Raw genomic sequence first — 21092 nt, forward strand, 5'->3', positions numbered from 1 at the left:
CCCAGTGTCAACCAAGGAACACCTATGAAAATTCATATTCCTGTGATAACACCACCGCCTGATCTGGGTAAATCCGCTGTCATTGGATCAGCAGTTCTAAGAGATCACACTGGCAAGGAAGTGAATCTGGATGGCACACAGAAATTGCCCTACAGACACCCCCATTTTGGTCAAGGCCAACACCAGTCCAGACCTGAAGACTTAGCAAACATGCAGCACACTATTGCTGTTCAGACAATGGTTAACAGAGAACCTGTTGAACAGTTAGCTGAAACTAGCAGACAACAATTGTTAAACCTGCCAAGCTCAACATCCCTGAATTTGCAGGGCAAGATGCAGACTCATGGGATACAGACAATTGAGCAATATTTTGACTCTGCTAGAATCCCTCTTGAACAGAGAACTGAAATTGCTATTACTTACTTAAAAGGGAGATGCTATGCAATGGTGGGGAGGTACTGGTTTCTATGCTGGCAAATTACCATGGCACAGGTTTTGCAGAAACTTGAATGACAGATTTGCATGGCACAAATTACACGCAGCCTGCATGGTTCGAAATAAAAAAGGGCATCACAGCAAGCAATTTTTATTAAAACAAAACATCACACCATCTCGAATCAAGGCTCTTGATCTGACAAGTTAACAAAAACACAATACATGAACCAGGCTACATTGCACGTATATCCTTGCTGGTCTGTCAAGTCAACATGCAAAGTCAAATACAGCTTTCCGTATATCATACAAGGATGAACATATATCCTTCAACAACAACAAAACAAGGAGGAACATCTACAATTATGTTCTTTGAATCAAAACTTACAGCTGTACACAAATACAGTGGTTATAACCAGGCACTGAGGAACATATATCCCTCAACAACAACAAAATAAGGATGAACATCTACAACTGTGTTCTTTGAATCAAAACTTACAGCTGTACACAAATACAGCGGTTATAGCGAGGCCACTGCTCAGTGGTAAGTAGGTACACAGCCGAAAAGCAGAAAGGCAAACACTTAGGGGGCATCGGGTTGGAAACATCAGCATTTCGCTCAATTTGCCAGCATAAGGTCTGACAACAGTTATTACCTCATCCATGTCCATCTCAACCAAAACGGCGTGAGTGAGGTTATCTTGAAGTAAGTTGGTTTTGGAGTGGATGGGCACCCGAGTGATCTGATGAGCTCTTCGACAGGCAAGATCTTGAACTTCTTTTGAGAATTCATGGCAACATTGTCCACCTTATGCTGGTAAATCTTCCCATTCTTATCCAACTTATACTCTGACATGCCATCAAAGCGGCTACGACCATCCTGTAGGAATCTAGGGATGCCATGAACGATCCACCGGACCATAATTACATTGTCGACTGGTTGCCATATAGTAGCAATGTCAATCCACAAGGCCTTGAAGAAAATCTGACCGGTAAAGCGCAGCGCCCAGAATATCCTTTTATAGCTATCAATACCCACGAATTTACTGAGAGGATCTTTGAAGACAATATCTTCTCTGGAGATAGTGGCATATGGTTAAGAAAGAAGAAGACAGGAGTTGAATAAATCTTGAGAAATGAATATACCATGGGAGTATAATTCTCATGACGGTATACCCCACTACAAATAATATCAAGACCATACAGATGGTGCAAAAAGCTGAGGCCCTCGAAAGCCGCCAGCAAAAAGCAGAAGTACTATACTATACAAAACTAGATTGCATTCCACACGAAGGTATGGTTCAAGGCTTCAAGCTTCTCCACACAAGAAACAAAGAAAGTTATATTTAAGTTTTACCCAAATTATTGGCGCATTAGGCCTGACAGTTCTGTGGCTATCAAGAGCCAATAATGTAATATGAAAGCAATTTCTCGTAACTGGAGTTGGTAAAGTTTTTGTGATGTATAGATTTTACAGTTACATGTCTTCTTTTATCAGTTTCGACTAACAAATTTCTTCATAGCAAAGAGATAGTATCAAGTATTGTTCCAGCCTTTTTTTGGAGCAGAATGATGGAAGTCTTTCAAGTGGTTCAATGATAATTAAGATCCATAGAAGCCGGAAGGTAAAAACAGAACAAAGATTTGGCTAATAAGATCATTTCTGGGGGGAGACTGTAGGGGAGGCTCTGACAGTATATTATAATACAAAAAGAGAATATGTTTACAAGAGCGAGGGGCCAAGAATATACATGAAAGATGGACTCCTAAGACAACTTTGTTCTACCTCCTAGATCAATTCCACCTCCCATGGCAAGCCTTTGCCAATGCCATTTCTGTAAGATGGGCTGGGAACAGAACTAGTTCTTAGGCTTCAGCGGCCTCAGCAACCAAAATACTATCATAAAGAGGGAAAGAACGATCTCCCGCAAGGCTGTAGGCCAGTGGATCATTATTCCAGGAGTCGTGGCAGTTGTGCCATAGGAGGGTGGTATCCCCGTGGGCGACTTCCCAGTGTAAATGCTCCTGCAGCTAGTGTTGAGCTTCATTATGCTTTTCTGATCCAGAATAAACCAATCGGGACGGTGGCATGCGGCTCCTAGTTTTGGTAATATCTCCAAGTAAGTTTGACCCATGGAATGTCTTTGCTGTAGATGGAAAAAATTGAGCAGCGAAGCCTCATTCAGAATAGATCGATGCTGCTGCAGGGATTGGCAATATCCTGTCGCCTCATATTTACCCCAGAGGCATATGCGTCGGGCTCCGCCGATATACTCTTTAACGCCGTCCGGGAGCTTGAGGGTGCCGGGACAGTAGGTGAGTAGAGAGCTTTGGACCGACTTAACTACTTTAAGCTTAACACCAAATCATACAAATGAGGAATAGGAGGCAAGCCGCTGTTCCATCTGGTTCAAGAGAGGCGTGGAGTCCCGAATAAGATCATTACAGGAATTTGTGTGCTCACATGCATGTACAGAGATGACTTCAAATAAACTAGTCTAGATTTTGCATGATTTATCTGTAGTTCTGCATGGAAGTTCGTAAGTTAGTATGGGACTACACAAACAAAGAAGTAGCAAACAAACAAGGAATTCTCTGTTTAAGAGTTAAGATATTACACCAGATAGAAACTGTTGATGCTATTAAAAGATTGAGCTTCATTTATCGACTAGTGTACGTTCTACAAGAAATAAGTAATACTAATAAGTTACCAAATTCATGAACCCCAGAATTCAAGTGTAGGAGGTGTTTGGTTGGGCTTTTAGCTGGTTTTCCATGCTTACAAGCCAGCAGCCGAACCAAACAGCTGGCTTTTATTCGGCTTATTCATATAAAACCAAGCTAAGACTATTCCATACAACCCTTGGGCAGGGTTCCACTATCTCATGGTAACAGAACAAAGCCTCCAGGAAGATTCAAACAGAAAAGTAAAGAGGGTTTTAACTACCATCTACTGCTAACAGAGTACAGAGTCCAAAAACGAAATCTTCGGAGGGTGCAGTTTCCAGCAAACCAGACAAACCAACAGGTACCAAAAAGGACCATTTGTGGCTTGGGCAACTGCATGAACCCATATGTATGCCAATGTCCATTAAGGCTGATCAATAAAGCTTGAAAGATAAAAGAAAAGGTACCAGAAAGGAAACCAGAAAAGCATTACAGCAGCGCCCAGGGCTGGACGACAGCACAGGTCCAAACAGCACCCAGGGCTGGAGATAGCACAGGTTCAAACAGCACCCAGGGCTGGATAATAGACTGAGGGCATCTCTAACTGATCCCCTAAAAACCTTTAGAGGAGGATAAATCATGTTTTCCTCCTCCAAACCGGAACTAACCAGAGCCCAAAAATTGTTAGTGGAGTAAAAAAAAATACTCTGAGCTGGCCGCGATGCTTAAATATACTCGGCCGAGTAGTCACGGAGTAGAACTCCCCCACCCCACTTCGCCTCACTTACCACCACCTAATCCACGTCAGCGCGCCCCCACCCTTACCCGCATATACTCCGCCGCCGGACCGCCACCGATAATGACCGGATCCGACCGCCGCCGCTCCCCACTGCCAATCCCCAGCGCTCGGCCCGCGGATCCAGGCCGCCACGAGTGTCGCCGCGCCGGTGCTTCCTGATGCGGAGCATCCTATAGACATCACCATGTCAAGAGTCCGTTTGGCAAGTGACACACGCAACCTCTACTTCACATACATAAAGGTGAATCATCTCCTTTACACGTGTTCACTTGACCCCTTCGAGGATGGTATACTACTTGACATTCCTCTCGTGTGCATGCATAGGTATTGCCGGAGCTTCACGGACGAGGAGGAGGAGTGAAAGCGCCAAGGATCACCTACACCATCCGCGAGGGAAGCATGGAAGCGGAGACGGAAGAAACGGAGCTGCTGCAAGCTACAACCATCAGACATCCGGTACCTGACGCATCCCAGACGGCCAGAAGAACTACAGCTGGCGCGTGCTACAGCGGCCAGACGACCGACGCCCACCGGATGTCTGACAAGTCCCAGTCACCGGACGTCCGACACCCAACGGATATCCGGTGTCACCTGTCCAGAGAAGAATCATCGGAAGTCCGACGTCCTCCGGACGTCCGGACCCCCGCGAGCGACCGGACGTCCGACACTGCGTGTGCGCAGCCGGGCCTTTGGCCTTGTATCTCTCTCCCACTTACCCTTCCGTGGCTTAGGCTATAAATAGACCACCTCCACCTCCTTTCTAGGGTTAGCAAATATGATAGCTCATTTGTATGAGCTTTGCTCCTACCTACCTCTACTCTTGAGAGAGAGAGAGAGACTACCACTCCCATGGAGTTCAAGACCTCCATGTGAGAAGATCCTGCGGGATATCATCAAGGCCCCTCACGGGAAGATCCGTCTAGGATATCATCAAGATCTCCTCTTGGAGATGAACTTTACCTTGTATCTTTCCCTTTGTTGTTCATGTACCTTGTGGACCTTGTGTGTTTGATTGTCTAGTGGATGTGTGATTGGACTTGTTCTTGAGTGATTCCCCTCGTGCTCTTCGTAGGATCCCCTCCATTTCGTGAAAGATCAGCCTTAGGGTTTCCACCCTACATCATCTTGGTATCATGAGCCATGGTTGATCACGAATTTGGAGTCCCTACCCCCCATTTTCTAGCTTAATTTTGTTGTGTTCTTCCTCAAATTCAAAAATCCCCACCAAAAATAGCCCCAATTATTTTTGTGATTTGTTGGTTTGATGATGTTTTGTTGATTTTGATCCATGGATTTGCTTGGTTTCGAGTGGATCTAGCATCTGCCCAAGTTTCGCCACTTTCCATCTACGAAATCTCTTCAATTTTGACCCCAAAATCTCCATTTTCCACCCAAAATCGCGCCCCGAAACTCGCATCTCGAGTTGACCCAGACCCACCGGACGACCGACACTTTCTCGGATGTCCGAGCCCCTGGAACCACCAGACGTCCGACACTCACCGGACGACCGGAACCACCCAACAGAGACAAAACCTCGAATTTCCGGCCTTTTCCAAACGTCCGTTCCGCCCAGCCCTCGGACTTCCGACGTTTCTCGGACGTCCAACACCTGTAGATATCAACTTCGGCTGATTTTTGTTTCGGCCATAACTAATTCATCCGAACTCCAATTTTGACGTTCTTTAGCTCGTTTTGAAGCTATTGACAAAAATACTTCCAACATCATTTGACTCCATCATATTTTTGGAACTTTGGCATCTTTACCTAGGGCCTTCTCCACATCATACGCATTACCACCACCGACTTCCGCAACCTAACCCATTTTGTTCACCATAGCATTAGTGGTCGCTTGAGTAGTGATTCGAGTCTCCTAAGGTGTTTCAGCTACATAGGGACGTTGCTACTTCATCAACCACCACCTTACCTTCCGCATAACCTTGCCCACCATACACTTCCACCACCCCAACTTAACCCAATTTTGTTTGAGTTGTGAGTTGTGTCTCCTAAGGTGTTTCGGCTACTTAGGGACGGGGACCTCAACTTCGACATCGTGCATAGTCCACCAACATAACCTTCAGTTCCGCATTGCGTACTCCAAAACCCATCATTGCATTTCCGCAATCCCTTTGAGCTTCCGCAAAACCACCACCACTTTCCGCTACAACCATTTGACATTTGACATTTGAGATTTTGAGTTCGCGGTTTTTCCGTTTCCTAAGGTGTTTCGGCTAATTAGGGACGGGTCTCCATCATCTTGGTATCTACATCAAGAACACCACCACTCATCATCGCCACGAACGGTAACCTCTATATCACCTTGGTATCGTGGTATCCGATCATTGTACATTCTTCTTGCCATTGTATTGATAACCCCTAGCCCATTTTGCGCCACTTGCCTATCGAGACTAGCCATTGAGTATTGCCGGCAACGTTACTTGTGCACATTAGTGATCACGATCTACACCTTCCATTGCATACATACCATATCATATTGGTATCATCATATCATCTCTTGTGTCACAAGTTTGTTCCCGCATATATACAATTGCTATCTTGGTTTGTGCATTTCGCATAGTGGCCATATAAAAAAAAGAATAAAGCTTTTAAGCAAAGAAAATGAGAGCAAAGAAGCTTCTAAGCAATAGCCATAGCATCATACCACATTGCATATAAGATTGTCATATCTGATCATCTTGGATCATAACACCGGGAACCATACATACATATCATACTAGGGATAGAAGTCGTTGCATTTTGTCTCTTATAGGTTGTGCACAAGTGTCATATCCGCCTATTGAGCAATCGAGCTAGCGTCTCTCTAGCGTTGTGCAACAAGAGCATTTTTCGTGGATTCCACATTTTGAGCTCATTCCTTGGTTGCACGGCCCCACTTATCTATCTCTGTGTGTGTGTGTTTCCGTGTGCCATTCTTCGCTATTGGTCTACTTGTTGCACTTGCGAATTTGTGAATCTCTTTCAACATTATTGACTCTTGCCAAGTTGTGAAGGGGAGCCTTGGCGCAGTGGTAAAGCTGCTGCCTTGTGACCATGAGGTCATGGGTTCAAGTCCTGGAAACAGCCTCTTACAGAAATGTAGGGAAAGGCTGCGTACTATAGACCCAAAGTGGTCGGACCCTTCCCTGGACCCTGCGCAAGCGGGAGCTACATGCACCAGGTTGCCCTTTTTTCAACATTATTGACTCTTGCTAACATTTTGCATCAATTTTTTGTGCCACTATCCTCACCAAGCTACTCCATAAGCTTTACTTGATAGGTGTGAGTGAACAAGTCCGGTACCAATTCCACTATTCTTTCATTTCACATTGAGTGAAACAGGATACATCCTCAACTTTGGGAGAAGATAACTTGGTATTGTTTATCTCATTTCCTACTCACTTCCTCTCGAGTCTTGTGATGGATAGGTAAAGCACACCCCCTTCGGTCTACAACAACAACGACGAGTTTGGTGCCATGAAAAACAACTTGGACGCCAAAATGGATGCTCAAATGGAGGAGATCAAGGTCCTCATCAAGTCCTACAAGAGATCTTCCTCATCTTCGAGAAGACGCTCAAGTGCACATCCTTCTGAGCTACCATCCCCGGCAAGGTCACATCGGCATCGACACAATCACCGACGAGAACGTGAAGGTCAAGAGCACAACACCAACAACCGCTCAACGACTTCACCATCTCCCTTGGCATCCTCGCCAAGCGACTTCAAGGCATCTTCGCCTATGGACATTTGGCATCTTCGCCAACAAGTACCCCAGGACTACGCTCAAGAGAAGCTCCCCAAGCTCAAGTCCGCGACTTCCACGAGCTACTACGACCTCGACACCGACCACAAGATTCCTTTCTATGGGACTCTAGACCCGAGGAGTATCTCAAGTGGGAGCGCCTGATGGACGACTACCTCAAGCTACATCAAGTTCCTCCCGAAGATCAAGTGAAGTGCGCCACAAGAAACTTCCACAACTACGCGTCGACATGGTGGCTTCACACACCTTCGAAGAGCTACGACATGAGTTGGCCCAAGACGAAGAGAGCTATGCGACGAGAGTTCGTGCCTCCAATCTACACGAAACAACTTCTACGCCAATTGGAGAACACCATCCAAGGATCCAAGTCCATTGACGCGTACTTCAAGGAGATGAAGAATGCTTTGCGATGAGCCGGCGTGGACGACACCATTTCGATGAAGTTCCACTTCATGATGGGATTGCACAACGACATCTCCAAGACTATCTTTCTCGAGAACTACAAGTCCCTCGACGACAACTACATTGGTGCTCTCAAGGCGGAACAAGAACTCATGAAGGCTAAGGCTTCTCCGCCCCAAGCACACTTCTCGAAGACCAAGCTCCACGGCGACGAGCATGAGGATAGTTCCACCAAGATGTCCAAGCCCAACAAGCTCCAAGACGACGCTCCCAAGTTCGACTTCACCGCCATCCCTCTTCATGGCATTGATGGTGCCGAGTCTACTTCGACTCTTTTTCAAGATGGTGCGGCGATGACTAAAACTATGGAGCCAATCAAGGAACATGCTTTGAAGGCGAGCGGCAAGGTAGCGAGCAAGGATGACGCTTCCATCTTTGGAGGTGAGAGTGATGATGTGCCATCTTCGGCCTTCATCCACGGCGACGGTGAAAAGATGATCGAGCATGGGATTTTCCCTTCGGTCATGGAGGAGAGTGATGATGTGCCATCTTCGGCCTTCATCCACGGCGACGGTGAAGAGATGATCGAGCATGGGATTTTCCCTTCGGTCATGGAGGAGAGTGATGAGGTGCCATCTTCGGCCTTCATCCATGGCGACGGCGACGAGATGGTTGAGCATGAGATTTCCCCTTCGACCACGGCGACGTATGATGATTTGAGTGACTTTGCCATCATATTGAGAGTGAGAGTGACTTCACCACTAGCCTCATATATGACGAGTTGGCCCAATTCCCATGTGAAGAGAGCGACAACCCCCACCACTTGAGTGAGATGAGTGACTCCACCATATGTGACTTTGAGTGGACCTAGTTTGAGGGAGTGAGTGAGCCACCACATAGAGAGAGTGTGATAGTTGATAGGTCATGTGAGGACATTTTGAACTCTAACGACTTAACCTCTACCTCTATTGTGTCTTCTCATTTGGTGCTAGGTCCCATATATGATGACGCGCCGATTCTCGACGACTTCGTCCTTCCTTTGGACAAGACAATGGCCATGGTGGAATATGATGCACCCCCCACATGGTTCCATCAAGTTGATGATATTGACCACCATTTGGTCTTTCCCACCTCACCTACACCACTTGAGTAGAATGAAAATGGTAACATAGGTGATGGTGATGTTCTTGTCCCACTAGTGGACTATCTTGACATTGATTGCTTGCATGATGTTAATCCACATATTACCATGCTTCATGCTAGTGCGACTTCCTTATGTGATGATTTATTGCCCATTTGTGATGAGTATGATGATTCTTATGTGGAGTCTATTAGTTGTGATGCCATGTTACATAGGATTTCTTGTGCCAATTCTTTGGGTCATATCATGTTTGACAACCTGCTTGACTTGTTGTCGGAGTAATGGGCCACGGGTAGGCTAACCCAGGCCCAGAACCTTTCAAGGCATCGGGGCAGACTGCACCCCTCAAGACCTCAGGACGAAGAGCCGCCTTCTGATAGTCGGCTGCCAGGCAGCCGACTGCCCACTCGCGGCCAAGTCCCAGGAACGACTTCAGGATGAGCCGACTCCTGACTGGCGATTTCCAGAGAAGCCGGCCTTGGGGAGTCGGCCCGCGACGCCGACAACCCCCATGCCCTCATAAAGAGGGACGGGACGGGGAGTGGCCACAGTAAGGTCCACTCCCACCCCTTTTTCAAGGGCAGGCGTGGCTACAGTACGCCGTACCCGCGGAGATCTCCGCGGGGCGCGACACTGTTGCCATGCCGGCCCTGACGTCAGCCCCAGAGGGCGAAGTCCTGTGCTCACGACGGCCTGCCGGTACGACCCAGGGACGACGGGCCCCACTAGTCGGCGGGCGTACGGAGGACGGCGAGAGCGCCACCAGTCGGCCCGGTTGGGAGTCGGCCCCCACAAGTCGGCCGGCCCCTCCCACGGGCCCCACGCGCCATTAACCAGACGCGACAGGGAGTGGCCACAGTGATCGCCCGCCAGACGGCCGGTTGTCGCCACGACCCCATGACCGAGCCCGCGTCATTAGAGGCACGGCTACAGTAATCTACGGCCGGCAAGACCCGCCCGCGATGGACGCGGCCTGTCGGCTCCGTACCGAGCCAGTCGGCGGGCCCCAGGAGTCGGCGAATAAGACGGCGGCCAGAGAGACTGACGGCTGGGCCCGCGTCCAGCCGGATTACCATTGTACCCCTGGGGGGTAGGCCTATATAAACCCCCCAGGGCACCCATGCAAAGGGTTGGAATCCATTAGCACTAGACCAGATCATATAGGAAGGAGAGAGCTAGCCTAGCCTTCTCCTACCTCCAAAAAACAGCTCAAGGAGCAACCGTGTACACACTTTGCCATAGTGATCATGCGGAGACCCCGCAGAGCAGCAGTAGGGGTATTATCTCCACGGAGAGCCCCGAAGCTGGGTAAGATTCGCCGGCGTGCATGCCTTCGCCTTATCCCGTTTCCAGGCACCGGCGACGTTCTACTCGCCCCCACCATGATAAGCCATCCTTTGGCATATGTCGCACCCAACCCCCGACATTTGGCGCCCACCGTGGGGCCTGGTGCACCGTCGTCCGGAGACCTGCTCTGGACGGGAACCCTTTTCCTCCCTGGCGAGCGCAGCCAGCCCGGCACGCCAGACGGAGTTTGCGCCGACGCGCTGCACGGCGCTGAGATCGCCTGCGCAGCCAGCTGCCTCGCCGATCTTATCGGCGAGGTTCGCCTCTCCGACGAGCCTGCATCCGATGCAGGCACGGGCGGCCCCGAGAGCCTCCTCGCGGGCCTCCTTGACCAACTCCACGTCGCCGGCGAGCCTGCCGTGGACTTAGAGTCTGTAGGCTCCACCGATCCGATGCTGGTCGACTCCGACACCGCATCGCTCGACGCGTTCCCCACCAACGTGGTGGTCTACGATGAGCCGCTCCCTCGCGCGGAGAGCGACAGAAGCACCGTCACAAAGGTGCTCGTCATCGGTCATGACGAGCATCGCGACGGAGGAGCGCATGACCCACTTGGCGCGGTATTGCAAGACCTGACCGCGCCCATTCCGGAAGACGCTGACGCGGAAACGCTGGAGGCGCGCCGCCTCCATCTCGTCGAAGGCGCGAAGAAGCTGGCTAGCATGAGACGCTTGTCAGAAGCCTACCAGCGTGAGATGGATCGCGCTGTGGGTGGCTCGCCAGCCCCAGCTGGGCCCAGCCGCCTGGGCGCGGTCCAGCAGCGCGGCGTGGCCATCGCCAACCTATTCGGGGCAAATCGCCCTGTGTATGCCATGCCTGCGGAGAACATTCGAGCCGCGGACGAGCTGGACAACTTCGAGTGTGAAGAGCGCCGCCTGATGACGGAGCGAGTCCAGCGGCTCCTCGACGCGGCTGCCGCGCAGAACGAGGCCGGCTGCCGCACAGAGGCGCCGCAGCGACAAAACGACGACCCGCCTCCACGCCGAGACCAAGGCGCGATGTCTCGGACGCCGACTGGCGGCGCCCGAGGAAGGAAAGACAAGGATCCGGCTGTCAGCCACAGTCGGACTCGCATTATCATAGAGCGCGACCAAGGAAAGACAAGGATCCGACTGTCCGCCTCCTCCTCGCAAGGAAAGGCGAGTCTCCCCGCCGCCTGTTGACCATCCGACTCTCGGCGACCGCCTTGGCCGCCGAGAGAGAGTCGGAGAAAACGACGCCCGCCACCGGATCGACCGACTTCACCGATCCCTGGCGCTGGAAGAGGAAGACGAGTTGGGTCCGCCTTGTTTCGGGCCCCGCATTCGAGACGAGCCCTTTCCCAAAGGGTTCACGCTCCAAAGAGACACGCCCAAGTACACCGGCTCCGTGAAGCCAGAGGACTGGCTGGTTGACTACTCCACGGCCGTCAATATAGCGAACGGCAACAAGCGTGTTGCCGTAAAATACGTTCCGCTCATGCTCCAGGGCACGGCCCGGACCTGGCTGAACAGCTTGAAGCCCCGCAGCATCAACAGCTGGGTCGACTTCACCGATGCATTCGTCTGCAACTTCACAGGCACGTACAAGCGTCCTCCCAAACCTCGCCAGCTTTCCTTGTGCGTGCAAGGCCCCAACGAGTCGACTCGCGACTACCTCACGCGTTGGGCCGAGCTCCGGAACTCTTGTGAGGGCGTACACGAGGTGCAGGCTATCGAGTACTTCACCGCTGGGTGCAGAGAAGGCACCCTCCTCAAGCACAAGCTCCTTTGCGACGAGCCAGAGACCCTCGAGGAGCTGCTGATCATAGCAGACAAGTATGCCACGGCCGACTCTTCCATGAAGGCGGAGATTCAAGTTAGTGCGACTGGCAAAGTGGCCCCTCAGGCTCCTGCCTCCCCCGCCTGCTGGGCAGCAGCCTCCGCCTCCACCCCAGCAGCCGGCTGTCAGGCCAGTCGGCACAGTACAAGACGAGTACCCCGAAGAGCAGGGAGCCTACATAGTATTTACCAGCGTGGCTGACGATCGACGCAGCAGGCGGCAGCAGCAGCAAGAGGTGAATGCAGTAGCATCAGAGACACCAGAATTCATGCACTAGTCCGAGAAGTCTATCAGCTGGAGCAGAGCTGATCACCCAGAGGTGATGCCGAGTCCGGGCTCCTATGCCTTGGTCTTGGATGCCACCTTTGCCACAGATAGACGAGCTGCTCGTTTCTCGCGAGTTCTGATAGACTGAGGCAGCAGCATCAACATCCTGTACAAGGACACCATGGAGAAGTTGGGAATCAAGCAAAGACAGCTTCAGAACAGCCGGACTATGTTCCACAGCATTGTTCCTGGCCTTTCCTGCTCACCAATCGGCAAGATCCTGATTGACGTCCTCTTTGGAGACAAAGATCACTTCCGCCGAGAGCAGTTTGGTTTGAGGTGGTGGATCTCAAGAGCCCATACCATGCATTACTTGGCTGACCCGCCCTGGCCAAGTTCATGGCAGTCCCCCACTACGCCTACCTCAAGATGAAGATGCCTAGTTTCAAAGGGATTCTGACCGTAGCCGGCGACTACCGAAAGTCGTCTGCCTGTGCGACTGAAAGTAGTCGGTTGGCCGAGTCCCTGGTGATCGCGGCCGAGAAGCGGCTCCTTGACCAGGTCGTGGCGATGGCCGGCGAACAGCTAGAGGTGTCGCCTAACCCCAAGGAGTCAGAGGCTGAGGGTTCGTTCAAGCCGGCCAAAGAGACAAAGATACCCTTGGATCTGGAGTCCCCCATATGATGTTTCCAATATTGCTCATGAGGAGACCCCGTATTTCCTCATACATGTTAGGAAATTTTGATCCATCCCATCTATTGCATGATCCCACTAATACTTGTGTGCGCAATATGCTCCCATGAATAAACGTGCTATTGTTGTGCCATATACTTGCCCGCTCAATTTGTGTCCTCATCGTGTCATACATAACAACTATTCTTTCATGATGGATGACATGTTCTTATACCATGCTTCCAATTTCTTTGAGCGATGCTTATCTTGTGCTAACTCTCACATGCATATACACATCATGATGGATGATGTGTACATTTACCACGCACACAATTTCTTTGGTTCGTGTCTCTTTCGTGTAGGTACCCATGAATACTTGTCAACCTCACAATCCCATGAGTTGACAAAATGAGCTCTAGAGAGCAACGATGACTTGGGATCCCTTGGATTGGTTTTCACACCATTCCCATTGCGGCATGACTTCGCGCATTTCTTCTACATGGCCCTCACTTGGCTATGGGTTATTGTCCATTACACATTCTATGCCCATCTTGCCATGTTCACTTTGCATGATATGCTCATTCCAATGCCTTTGCCATGCATTTGTGACACATGCTTTGCATTACACATGATGATTGATTCTAGTACATATATGTGTATTTGCAAGCTTGATGGAGATATTGCTTGTTATTGCCATGCTCCTCTTATGACCCATTCATATGATGATACTATGATCTTGCTTTGTGTTGGTGTTTGCGATATGTCATGCGCATTGTGTATGCCTATTATTCGCTCACATGACATGATTGTCATGATTTCCTCTAGTGTATTGCATCCTCGCTTCACTAGTTTGCACGACTTGATTACTATGATTGCCTGCCTTGTTGCATCACCGATGATTCATACTTGCTCGTTTCATGCGGTTGATGAAAACCAGCTACATACTTTGCACATGATTGTTATTGCTTCTTATCATATATCTCCATGTGTTGTCTCTCTCATGCTAGATTTGACATGTATTGAGTGCAACAATGCGTTTAGTCTTGCTAATGAGATTGCCCCCATAGCATTCTCGCATATATTTGGAGATTTTGACATATTCCTTGTGAAGCATGCTTGTCTTACCTCTTTGCACCATATACCTAGTACCATGAATATAGCCATTGTTGCATCATATTATTCATGCACTTGTGCTTTTAATGGTTATGTGCAAGAGAAGAGAAGCATCATGATGGATGATGTGTTTATCTACCATGCGCATATGTTATTTGCTTTGTTTGTGCATGTGTAGGATACTTGGACTTCGTATCGACTTCCACTTCACGTGAGTTGACCATTCGAGCTCTTGAGAGCGAGCCTCATACATTCTACCCCAACTCGCTTCTACATCGCACTTGCTTGTGTTTCGGCATTGTGAAGGATGCACAAGGACATGCTTTCAAGGTGATATCCTTCTCTTTTGAGAAACCCCAAACCATGAGCATGAATATTGTGGATCCTACTTCATGTGTTGCTTGCACCTTGACATATTGCACACATGCTAGAGATCTTGCTTCGACTTATCATTGCCACATTGCCATGCTTCATGACATATATAACTTGTGTGTTGCATCCAATTCTTGGATCACTTGCTCCTCTCATATGTTTGGTTGCAACAATGTCATTTCTTCACATATGCCATGTCCCATTGCTTGTCACATGATTGACTTGATTGCCTCACACATGATGAACAATTGCTCTTTCTATTGTGTTGAGTGCCACACTATATTCACTACACCCTATGCACATTATTCTTGGATTGTCTTGCCACATGTGTTTAGACACTTCATTTTATATGGTGTTGTGAATGATTCTTATGCCTACCATCGACCATTTGTCGAGCGCTTTATGCATGTTTGCTATGACCTTGAGGTACATGCTTGTCCACTTGACACACATATTTGCATCACTACCTCACATTTACATGCTTGTTTCCATGATGTCTTTCATTGTGCTCAATTTATGTGCTTACATGCCATGTCACAATCTTTTGTCCCACCTTATGATATGCTTGATGACAACACTTGTTGGGTGAATCACCACTTGAACGCTTGGTTTTGCACTAGCGCTAACTACATTTGTTTTTCCAAGTGTTCATTGTCCTTACTCCTTTTGAAGGAATCACTAGATGGTGCGACATTGGAGAGTGCCCATTGCGAGCTTGAAGATAATGAGTACTTAGTGATCGTTCACCTCTACACGGCGAAGCCATCTCTTTCCCATGGTGATTTGGTTTTCAATCCGAGGTCGAATCTTTCCCAAGGGGGGGGGGGGGGGGGGGGGGGGGGGGAGATGATGCGGAGCATCCTATGGACATCACCATGTCAAGAGTCCGTTTGGCAAGTGACACACGCAACCTCTACTTCACATACATAAAGGTGAATCATCTCCTTTACACGTGTTCACTTGACCCCTTCGAGAATGGTATACTACTTGACATTCCTCTCGTGTGCATGCATAGGTATTGCCGGAGCTTCACGGATGAGGAGGAGTGCAAGCGCCAAGGATCACCTACACCATCCGCGAGGGAAGCATGGAAGCGGAGACGGAAGAAACGGAGCTGCTGCAAGCTACAGCCACCGGACATCCGGTACCTGACGCATCCCAGACGGCCAGAAGAACTACAGCTAACGCGTGCTACAGCAGCCGGACGACCGACGCCCACCGGACATCTGACAAGTCCCAGTCACCGGACGTCTGACACCCAACGGATATCCGGTGTCACCTGTCCAGAGAAGAATCATCGGAAGTCCGACGCCCTCCGGACGTCCGGACCCCCACGAGCGACCGGACGTCCGACACTGCGTGTGCGCAGCCGGGCCTTTGGCCTTGTATCTCTCTCCCACTTATCTTTTCGTGGCTTAGACTATAAATAGACCACCTCCACCTCCTTTCTAGGGTTAGCAAATATGATAGCTCATTTGTACGTGAGCTTTGCTCCTACCTACCTCTACTCTTGAGAGAGAGAGAGAGACTACCACTCCCATGGAGTTCAAAACCTCCATGTGAGAAGATCCTGCAAGATATCATCAAGGCCCCTCATGGGAAGATTCGTCTAGAATATCATCAAGACCTCCTCTTGGAGATGAACTTTACCTTGTATTTTTCCCTTTGTTGTTCATGTACCTTGTGGAACTTGTGTGTTTGATTATCTAGTGGATTGTGATTAGACTTGTTCTTGAGTGTTCCTCTTGTGATTTCCCTCGTGTTTCCCTCATGTTCTTCATAGGATCCCCTCCATTTCGTGAAAGATAGGCCTTAGGGTTTCCACCCTACATCACTTCCTCCTCCTCCGACGCCGGCGCATCCCGCATCCCCGACTAGCCGCCACCGCAGCAGCCAAAATATAGGCGTGCAGCAACACCTGTGGGGATGTGGGTCGCGGAGATCACCGACCGCGATACCGGCAAGCGGCATTGGATTGGCTCCTTCCACTCCACGATGCAGGCGGCGCAGAAACACGACACCAAGTCGGTCCAGCTCCACGGCGGTGCCGCCCAGCGCAACTTCCTCACGGCCAGCCGCGGTTGGAGCCGATCGCCCCCGGGTGGCCACCCCACGGGAGATGCGGGAAGACCGGGAGGCCAGCGAGCGCCTTGAGGCAGAGCAAGCCAGTGAGGCCTACATGGTGGAGCTCCGCCGCCGCTACCCGGAGCGCGTCGAGGCGGAGCACCGGCTGTACGAGCAGTACGCGGCCGGGATGACGGAGGTCATCGACCTTCCCAGCAACTCTGAAGGTGACGATGGCGGTGCCGGCGACAAGGGGCATGGTTGTCTCATCGGAGAGCTCACCAAATCGAAGTGGGAGAGGATCAAGAACGAGACCAATAGTGAGTAGTTTAGTTAGTTTTTATGCAATCTTAGCCTAAATTTCATTTAATTTATGTAAAATATTTCGAATCGAGTTTGTATCGAATCAAGTTCAAATCTAGTCTAAATTTGCACCAAATTTGTGTTGATTTTTTTACTCCGTTAAATTTAGGAGATCGGTTAGAAACGGCACTTTTTTAGAGGAGCAAATATCCTCCACTAAAGAATACTCGGCCGTATCTTCCTCTAAAGTTTAGGGGATCGATTAGAGATGCCCTAAGACCCTAGCTATTAGGTACTCCCTCCATTCACAAATATAAGATGTTCTAACTTTTTTTATGAATCGGATGTATATAGACACATTTTAGTGTGTTTGTTCACTCGTTTCAGTCCATATGTAGTCCATATTGAAATATCCAAAACATCTTATATTTGTGAACGGAGGGAGTATGTTGCATTTCATGCAGCAATAACCGGACTGATGGTTTGGTACAAGGCTAGTAGCAATACTGGGAGCACTACCACACTAGATTCGATAACCCAAGTAAGCCTTCAACTGGACTAAACTAGGACCGTGTTTCTCTAAGCTAAACCACCGTCCCCATCTTTAATACAGTAAGGGGCTGTTTGTATTGTGACTATCTTTGCCATATATTGCCACATGATTTTTGCCACATTTGCCTTAGTTGAGTTGTTTAAATTATTAGCCACATTTTGGTTTGCGGAATCTTGCCACACTTTTTATGTCTATGACATGTGGGGTTCACTACTCATAAAAAAATTCTTGCCTTAGGTGTGGCTAGAACCAAACACCTATCTAACTTGGTCAAACTTGCCTAAGGTTAGGTGTGGCAAAGTGTGGCAAGGAACCAAACAGACCCTAAGATTTTACCCAGTTCAACATATGACTCTCTCGAGAAATTTCACATCTTTTTACAATTGTTTAGCCAACTGAAAAAAATTCCCACACATGGAAAAGGATAGAACTTTTGCTAAGACTGGCTGCAAACTATCCATTCATGTCAGGCACGCAGAGTCAATAACGTCATAACAAACCTGTAGATGTCGAGGCTGGGTTCCTCGCAGAATACGTCAGGGAGCTCCTCCCTCAGCGTCCGGATGGCGTACCCCATGTTCACGTAGTACCTCCGCCTTTCTTCCCCGTCCTCTTCCGGGCGCCGAATCGCCGCCGGGGACTCTGCCGGAGTCTCTGGGGCTGAGAACAGAGGCGGCGGCAGCCTCCTCTCCCGAACGGGGTCCAAGACTCTAATCACTATCTTCTCCTTCTTTCCGGTCCCCTTCTCCTCCTCCTCCTCCTTCACAGAGCCACCGGACGCCGCGGCGGTGACCTTGAACCGCCCTCCGCGGTCGCTCCGGACGACGAGGGCGGTCGGGCGCCGAGCGCCGGCGAGGTTAGGGGCCTGGACAAGGAGGCCCATATGAGGAGGAGGAAGGATTTCATTTTCTCTTTTCCTCTATCTTTTATACGCTAGTGTCAAAAACGGGACGGAGGGAGTAGTATATAATACTGATACATACTGTAATTATTTTTCTCTTCATCCGAAAATAATTGTAGGAGAAATTTTTCAGACAAGTATTTTTGGACAGAGAGAATATTTTTTAGTTTTAGGATGATGCTTATTCTGCCGTAGAGTGGAAATTGCCAATGGACTGCCGTTTTCTTGTCTCCTCTTTTGTCGAATTTTCTGTGCTCATTTTCATTGTCTAAATTTCAACGGGAAGAAAGCATATCTTTTGGGACATCCTACTACAGTAAGTGATATGATATTGTGAGGGCGTTTTTTGTGCTTATTTTTATGTGGATATCCGCGGAGTGGTTTTGCTATCATGCCTCTAACTTTTATCATGCAAACTACGACAAATTTGAAGCGTTATGGTGTAATAAAAGCTGGCAATTTTCAAAATTTTACATATCAACCTGTGGCGCATTTTGAAAACTGATCACATTATGCACAAATACTCGAACAACTATGATGAAATAAACAAAGGGCGATATTGTAAATGATGATAGCGCTGCATAGCGTGATCAAATTTTTTTTCAGAAAAATATGTTCTTTATTTAAACAAAGTGCTCAGAAATTTCTCATGATATTATTTGCAAAATATAGTCCGGGGGTGCACCATCCCAAATCAAACTACCTTCTACAGAAAGACTCACCCTCGCCAGCTCGGGTGCAGCTCCATTGTCGAGCGATGAGCCCACGTGACCTTGAACTCTCAGAAACCCTTCAACATGTCCTTCATGTCTTCTATCAGAGGTCAGTAAACCGAGAGATTCTTCACAGGATTATTTAGCATTGTTACTACTCCACAGCAGTGAAGCTCAATGTGTACCTTTGCAATGTTCATCTCCTGAGCTAGCCGCAGCCTCGACTTACAGGCAACAATCTCCGCAGCCTCCGCTTATGCTATTGCCGGGTAATAGTAGCTTGCCCTCCATTGTGATCCCGCATCACCACCCTTCCACCATCCCTTATTTGCTGTTTAGAAATTGTTCCATCTGGATTTCGTTTTACCCAACCTGTATCAGGTGGTGTCCATAGCTTCCTCAGCTCTGGAGCCTTTGTTTTGTTGGGTCGAGCGATCTGCACCTCCTCCCATTCCTTTGCATATTCCAATACAGCCGTCCGCAGCCTCCGCTTATGCTATCGCCGGGTAACAGTAGCTTGCCCTCCATTGTGATCCCGCATCACCACCCTTCCACCATCCCTTGTTTGCTGTTTAGAAATTGTTCCATCTGGATTTCGTTTTACCCAACCTGTATCAGGTGGTGTCCATAGCTTCCTCAGCTCTGGAGCCTTTGTTTTGTTGGGTCGAGCGATCTGCACCTCCTCCCATTCCTTTGCATATTCCAATACAACCGTCACAACCATCTAAGGTTCAGAAATCCTTTTCCCGTTATGCGCTTCATTTCTCTCTAGTCAGAGTTCATAAACTGCATTAAGCATCGGTACTCTTTCTTCTTCTCCTGCCTCCATAAGCCATGTAAGTAACCACCTCGCAGTGGCGCTCTGAGAGCAATCCAATGCCGGCGGGGTCGCCACCGGTGCTCCTGATGCCGAGCGCAGCATCCGCGAGTAACACACTGAGTGAGGGCATGGTCAAAAGCAATGATGCCTTGTTCTTCCCTGCCACATGCAGTACAATATACACCTAGATTTATTCTTCCTCTATGCAGTTTGGAACCGATGGCCAGTCCATTCTTCGGCACGCACCAGAAGTGGACTTTCACCTTGTTTGGAACATATGAATCCCACATATTAAGCTAACCCATGTGGGTAGTTGCTGAAGAGGATGACTCCGGCCGTCCGGATTTATTTTATTTAGTGTCATCCTTAAGTGATAGCTAGACCTTACCGAATACTCACCAGATTTTGTGAAGCTCCAGGCCATGTAATCATCAATGCCCAGTCCACCTACTGCAATTTGCATGATGTCATTTGTATCATCAGTTGAGAACATCGCTTTGATTTTTGTTTTGCCCCATGTTAGCAACCTTGGTCACACCCTGAATGTATATCTCAGCCCAGTGGCTTGAGACTACCACGGTGTGAAATCCAATTATTGTTGGAAGTATGCCCTAGAGGCAATAATATTGTATTATTGTCTTTCCATGTTCATAATTAAGAGTTTATATTCTATGCTATAACTGCTATGGTCCTCAAAAACTCACATGCACGTGTAGAACAATAAATGACAAGATAAGATTCCTAGTCTCGCCTCTAAGACTGGCTCAAGTGTTGTTGGTGATCACATTTTCTGGGTCTTAGGATATCGCTAAGTGTAACGATAATCCTAAAACAACATTGAGAGTACAACGTTAGAAGAGCATTCATATTGAATCGACCCAAACTTATTTGTTATACTTTGAGATGATATCGTCACAAGTCAATTGTTATAACACGGAGTGTTAACGTGTGGTTTTGCTCCTTAGAT

General features: G+C 48.7%; 1 protein-coding gene across 2 annotated transcripts; it reads right to left on the reverse strand.

Moving 5' to 3' along the window:
* Positions 1-760: 760 nt before the first annotated feature.
* On the reverse strand, positions 761-18671 carry LOC123042076 (uncharacterized). 2 transcript variants are annotated; one of them, XM_044464600.1, is made up of 2 exons: positions 18192-18616; positions 761-1508 (listed from the first exon to the last, which is right to left on the reverse strand). In XM_044464600.1, exons 1-2 carry the CDS (start codon positions 18572-18574, stop codon positions 1085-1087), a joined length of 807 nt encoding a protein of 268 aa, XP_044320535.1. In that variant the 5' UTR covers positions 18575-18616; the 3' UTR covers positions 761-1084. The 2 variants fall into 2 exon arrangements, with proteins under 2 accessions (XP_044320535.1, XP_044320543.1); XM_044464608.1 differs by lacking the exon at positions 761-1508 and adding an exon at positions 1516-2958 and having other exon boundaries at positions 18192-18671.
* Positions 18672-21092: the final 2421 nt, after the last annotated feature.

The sequence above is a fragment of the Triticum aestivum genome, chromosome 1A (assembly GCF_018294505.1).
Source record: "Triticum aestivum cultivar Chinese Spring chromosome 1A, IWGSC CS RefSeq v2.1, whole genome shotgun sequence".
NCBI classification, from domain to species: Eukaryota; Viridiplantae; Streptophyta; class Magnoliopsida; order Poales; family Poaceae; genus Triticum; species Triticum aestivum.